We start from the raw sequence: 5,477 nt of genomic DNA, 5'->3' as shown, positions 1-5,477 counted from the left end.
GCCATTTCTACCAGCTGTTGTTCAACTGATGACTTCATTAGATTTCCGCGTCTGCAAATTCGTAAGAAATCTGTGTGAACTTCCCCGAACTGTATTCACCTGACCTCACGCGGTGATGACGTCAGCTGTTGCTATGACAACACGTGACGCGATCAGGTTACACTGGGAAAGGGAAGGAAGGTAAATATTGTGAGGAGTAGGTTCTGAAACAACGGTGATAGAAATTAGCTCTCTTACACTACTTCGAAGTAGCAAACTTTCCTCGCCTTTAAGCAAGTTCAGATTGGGACATAAACACAACGATATCTTCGTTGTCGAACGTTAATTCATGCATGAAAGTATGTTAACGTTACATATGCCGGGAAACATGACATGTGACCTGCATGCTGCAGTACTGCAGGCCACCGTAGGCAGCGTTGTTAGGCGGCGGAGTTCAAGATGCTGTTGTTATCTCCATGAGAAATGGAGATACAGTTGCTGTTTTTTTGTGTGTGTGTGTGTGTGTGTGTGTATCTGTGTCTGTATGTCTAGACGTCTGTGTGTGCGTGTGCGTGTGCGTGTGCGTGTGTGTGTGTGTGTGTGTGTGTGTGTGTGTGTTTCCGTATTTTCGTAGTCAACATACACACTAATGGATTACAATTATATTTGGTATGTAGGTAGGTGTTGGGAAGACGAAGGTTAAGGTAGATTTTTGGTCCCCTAGTACGTGACCTTGGTACTGCAGCACCACATCCGTATTTTGTATCTTTGAGCTGGACGTGCTGTGGTCTTGATTTTTTGTGGTAGATACCTTGTGATGTGAGGCCAAAGGAGGTGAATTTTATGGTTGACATCAGCGCACTCATAACTTTTGCCTCATTTCAGTAAAAAAAAAAAAAAAACAAGAAGTGACACAAGGAAGGTAGCCATGACTATAGTTACAGAAGCGAAACTTCTTGGATTGTTGTAAAAGTGGCACCAATATGGAAGGTATGAATGTAGTTGTCAACATGGTACGTGATACACCACACTAGTACCACATTTAATAGTTCACTTCTTTAATACAGGAATGAATGCCTCGTTAGTTATGATGCCACGTTTTGTCACTTCAAATCTTTTTACAACGTTTATGGTGTCGATTTTTAAAGCAATATCAATTCATACTTATCATATCAAGCTAAGTTATATGTAGTTTCAACTACAGTAGACGTACATGTATGTGAGTTTGCTTGCTTAATTGTGTATGGGTTTGTCCGTTACTTGCTACCAAGATCCAACAATACATTAACTTGATTGTCATTTTTTCGCACTCATCAGTTTTCTAGTGCCCAGTGAATGCCAGCCGTATGATACAACCAACATTGCCTTATCTATATTTGGATGAGGGGAACTACAATTCAAATGTATGTAACGTACAAATGATATAACGTACAATTGCACATTAACAACTTTTTATAAACGAATTTATTCATATGGTTATCGCTATATTGTCGCAGCATTACAGTAAGGTAACAAGGTTAGTGTTCTATTTAAACAAACGTTTAGGTGAGCGTCTGTCACCTTCTTCATGGTAATACTGACTAGTTCATATTGTACTGCAGCATAGATGTCGCTGCTTACAGATGCGGTCATAAAGTAAAGTATTAAGCGAATTTAACGTTTTGTATAAAGCTAATGCGGTGTTTGCAATGCGGTCCGAAACGCAACAATTATTACTTGACGTTAGCTGAAAGTAGTACCATCTGGTACATGTACTAGGGCAAAATATGGGCTATACACGTGTTTGGTGCATCGGATATTTAGAATTAAAGCTAGATAATATACGTTATGAATTATTCATATTTCTCGAATCAAGTACAACAGATTCCAAGAGACTCGATGCTACAAACAGATTTGTATACCTCTATTTTGTACTTTGTGTAATATTTATTGTCATACATTGTATCATATAGTGTAATAAAGCTCTTCTATAAAACTATCTATGTAATCAATACGTCTTTTTAGTAGATGAACATGATACTTAATCTAAGGAATAAAATGAAATTCCCACAAATGCTATACTGTCGGCCTTGTCATTTGTTAGCATATATGTATACGGCACCATGTTCATAGGAATATACAAAGATTTTCTTATTAGACATTAGCGGTCTAATAAGAAATGAGTGAGCAAATGTTAGATAAGTGTTACATTAGCGAGTATACATTTGACATGATAGCAGGTAGGCTAAATACTAGGTGCTTGCTGTATTACAAAGCTACAGCGTTCGAAGTTGTTTTATCATGTGTCGCTTGTCCGATGAATGCAGGTTTAAAACACAGTGGAGGCAGGTGTGGCCAGAGTGTTGGCCGCTGATTGGATGAAGAAAGATATGATTGACAGTTGTTCCATGACGTCACGCAGCTTGCTGGCCTGCCCCGGGTCGGTCCAGTCGCTCCCCATTCTCTTGACGGAGTCACCGAGGGCGGGGAAAGTGTCGGTGGAGTACAGCCCGTTGGACAGGACGGTGTGTCTTAAACACAGGAAGACATTTTTGGCATTAGCCAAGCAGATAGCATATTACTAGGTCCGAGTCTAGCTTATTACTATGACCGGCCCCTACCCCTACCTACATGTATGTCTTATCAAAAACAAATTACATATTAGAAAAAAAAAGCTTATTACATTCAACAAAAAGTGGATAAACACACACGTTAGCGCCCAGTCTTCTGTTATTGGACATCGCACCATCAAAAATCTTTCTTACGGCGTGGATTTCTGTTGTTAATTGTGTTAGGTAAATGTTGATTGTCCGACAGTGACGTCACAGTAAACATAGCACCCAGTTTCGGGAATCGCTCCACAGATAGTTAAAAGGGTACTTTTACGAAGTAAACAGTACTTAACAATCTACATAGCATACAATATTGCAAGGTACTATAATACTTAGTTTTTAAACTTGTCAACTGTGGTTTTTTATGAACCTTGGTGCGAGTTTTCGATCTGGGTGTCAATGTGACGTCATCGCCGTGCAATGTACTTCTGATTTGATTACCTGACATGAAATCTCCAACTGGAAATATAAATGAGCGTGACGTAAATATAACTTTCATTAGGATATATCCTTCTAACATTTTACCATAGAATAGAAGCATATGTAATAGGTTACCTGTAAAATTTCCTTCCCGGGATGCCAAGCGGGTCGATGAAAGCTCTCTCCATCTGCATCAACTGGTCGTTGTACATCCGGGCAACTATTGGGCTGTGCAACAAGTGATTGATGTTAAGAGAAAGCGTAACACATATTCTAGTAGTATGAAATATGAAACGTATATAAATATAGATATATATAAATTGAGTATATATACAACTTGAATCCCGGTGACGATGTTGGTGGGTAATTTGATTAAACAGCAGTATATTGGCTGTCATCCAACGGTGTGACCGACGTCGTATAAAAACCTGTATAACGTAAGTAACACTTCGTTGTAAGCTCATTCACGGACCCAACTGTGCGTACGCAGGTCAAAGGTGAGGGCCCCTGATTTGTAAACCGTTCTTGTCTCGACCATGCCTTATACATGTTCAAATACATATGACTTTATTCGGTCGGTTTGCATAACAATGTCCGGACGTGTTTTTATGTCTCAGGGGACTTCACCTTATTTGCGCATGCGCTGTTGGATCAGTTAACGGGTTTTCACCTTGTTTCGTTCCCGATAGAGGACAGGCTCTCTTCAAACGCCGCCGCTGCCAGAGTGAAATTGGCCACTGCCGACTCCAGAGCGTCTGGAATTAGAGCACAAAATTCCACTCATCATTCAGAACAATATATTCTAAAGATGCAGACATTTTTGACAAAGTGTTATGATCATGAGTATCTTTGTAAGAAATTTACACGCGTTTTCCGTACACAAAGTCAGTCACCTACCAAGATCAAGCTTCAGTCACCTACCAAGATCCGTCCTCTGGTCCTTGATTTGACCCAAAGCCTTCGTCACTTGACCCCGAGCGAAAGTGTCACGTCAGCAACGGGTCAAAGGTGCCCAGCAGTCGGTATCGGCCCCGTCTTTGACCCATTGCTGACACCACAGTTTTTCCGAGTGGTCTTTTACTTTTATTGTGTTCAAAAACAGGGTACCGTTTTTGTCGGCGTTGGTGTGTGCGTCTGTAAGTGTGTATGTATGTGTGTGTGTGTGTGTGTGTGTGTGTGTTTGTGTGTTTGTGTGTGTCTGTGTGTCTGTGTGTGTGTCCGTCTTTCAACACGATAACTCAATATTGTCTTCATGATGGGTATTTCGGTAGGTCTTATATTGAGACCTCTGATTTATAATATTTTCCATTTCCTAGCGGCTTGTTATGGTACTGCAGCTGCATTTCCGGTTTTGATAACTCGTGTTCTGGGCAAGCTATGGTGACGAGGTTTGATTGGTAGATAGCTCTTGTGGTTAGGAACAAGTGATATAAGCCATATAAGTTTGGGCCCTCTTGCAGCTTTGTAATGAAACAAAATTACTTAGTAAACGGCCGTGGAAAGCTAGTTTCTGTTTCAAACCATCAGAGCACTTACCTAGCGAAATTTGGGCCGTTTCGAACTGGTCACCATACTCGTCCTTCAGCCAGTGGAACATCTCCCGGACGGTGGTGGCGTATTCAGACACATCGATTGGCAAAATCTCCGCCTCGGCGAGAGAGAAGGCTACCCCCGCCCACAGCTGCGACATGAGCCGGTGGAACTTGAACTCCGGGTCGATGTAGGCTTTCTGGAGGTGGAAGGTCTCGTAGGCCGTGTGGTAGAGAGGGAAGTTTGGGTAGGTGATCTGTGTGGATGTTAGGAAATTCAGGGGGTTCTAAGTATCCATCAATTTCTTGTTAGGCCATGTTGGTTCTATTATATGGATGGCATCCTCTGGGAACCCCAAAACTGATGCGAGCGTGCATATAAAAAAGCTTGGCAAACAAGACTGGCAATAAAAATGTATTATTGCCATGACGACGATTGAGGGTACAACAATACAGCTCAAATCAGAAATAGACTGGAACTTCCCTGTCGCACTATCCCTGGCACAATATACTAGCCCACCTGTAAATAAAAACCTACAGCCAGCAGAAATGTACTATCCCCGGTACAGCACGATGGTCTGCCAGTGACCTTAACCTACAGCTGAGCACTACAGAAGTATTTCCTGTCTGCCTGTGGCATATGGCTTGAACAAGCTCTAGAAAAGAAAATGTATCCTTCATAACATAACATAACAACCAAGACAACGTGAGAGTTTCCCTGTCTTGTGCAGAGTTTCCCTGTCTTACCACTAGTTTCAAAGAACAAATTACTCCTGACCCAAATTCCATTGAACATTCCTCGAGGCTTCCATTCCAAACATGCCTACATCTGGTATAGATTTGGGTGGTGGTGGTGGTGGGGGATTGCATACCCAGCATACTGCGGACTACTAAGCATTCCTGTGGGAAAAATGCCCTGTGCAAATTCCTAGAATTTTTGCCAGACTGAAACCTAATA

General features: G+C 41.6%; 1 protein-coding gene across 2 annotated transcripts in view; it reads right to left on the bottom strand.

Moving 5' to 3' along the window:
- Window positions 1–1,451: 1,451 nt before the first annotated feature.
- The window catches only part of LOC118418284 (glutamate carboxypeptidase 2-like), a 30,231-nt gene continuing 26,205 nt past the window's right edge, over window positions 1,452–5,477 (bottom strand). For both annotated transcript variants that reach the window (XM_035824132.1, XM_035824133.1), the window contains exons 16-19: window positions 4,527–4,776; window positions 3,661–3,745; window positions 3,126–3,218; window positions 1,452–2,489 (exon numbers count right to left, since the gene is read on the bottom strand). In XM_035824132.1, the coding sequence (XP_035680025.1) occupies window positions 2,288–2,489; window positions 3,126–3,218; window positions 3,661–3,745; window positions 4,527–4,776 (630 nt within the window). In that variant the 3' untranslated portion in view covers window positions 1,452–2,287. The remainder of the gene's footprint in view (window positions 2,490–3,125; window positions 3,219–3,660; window positions 3,746–4,526; window positions 4,777–5,477) is intronic.

Source organism: Branchiostoma floridae, chromosome 6 (assembly GCF_000003815.2).
Source record: "Branchiostoma floridae strain S238N-H82 chromosome 6, Bfl_VNyyK, whole genome shotgun sequence".
In the NCBI taxonomy this organism is placed as follows: domain Eukaryota; kingdom Metazoa; phylum Chordata; class Leptocardii; order Amphioxiformes; family Branchiostomatidae; genus Branchiostoma; species Branchiostoma floridae.
Note: the sequence above shows the minus strand (reverse complement) of the source record. Positions and strands in the feature narration are given on the sequence as shown.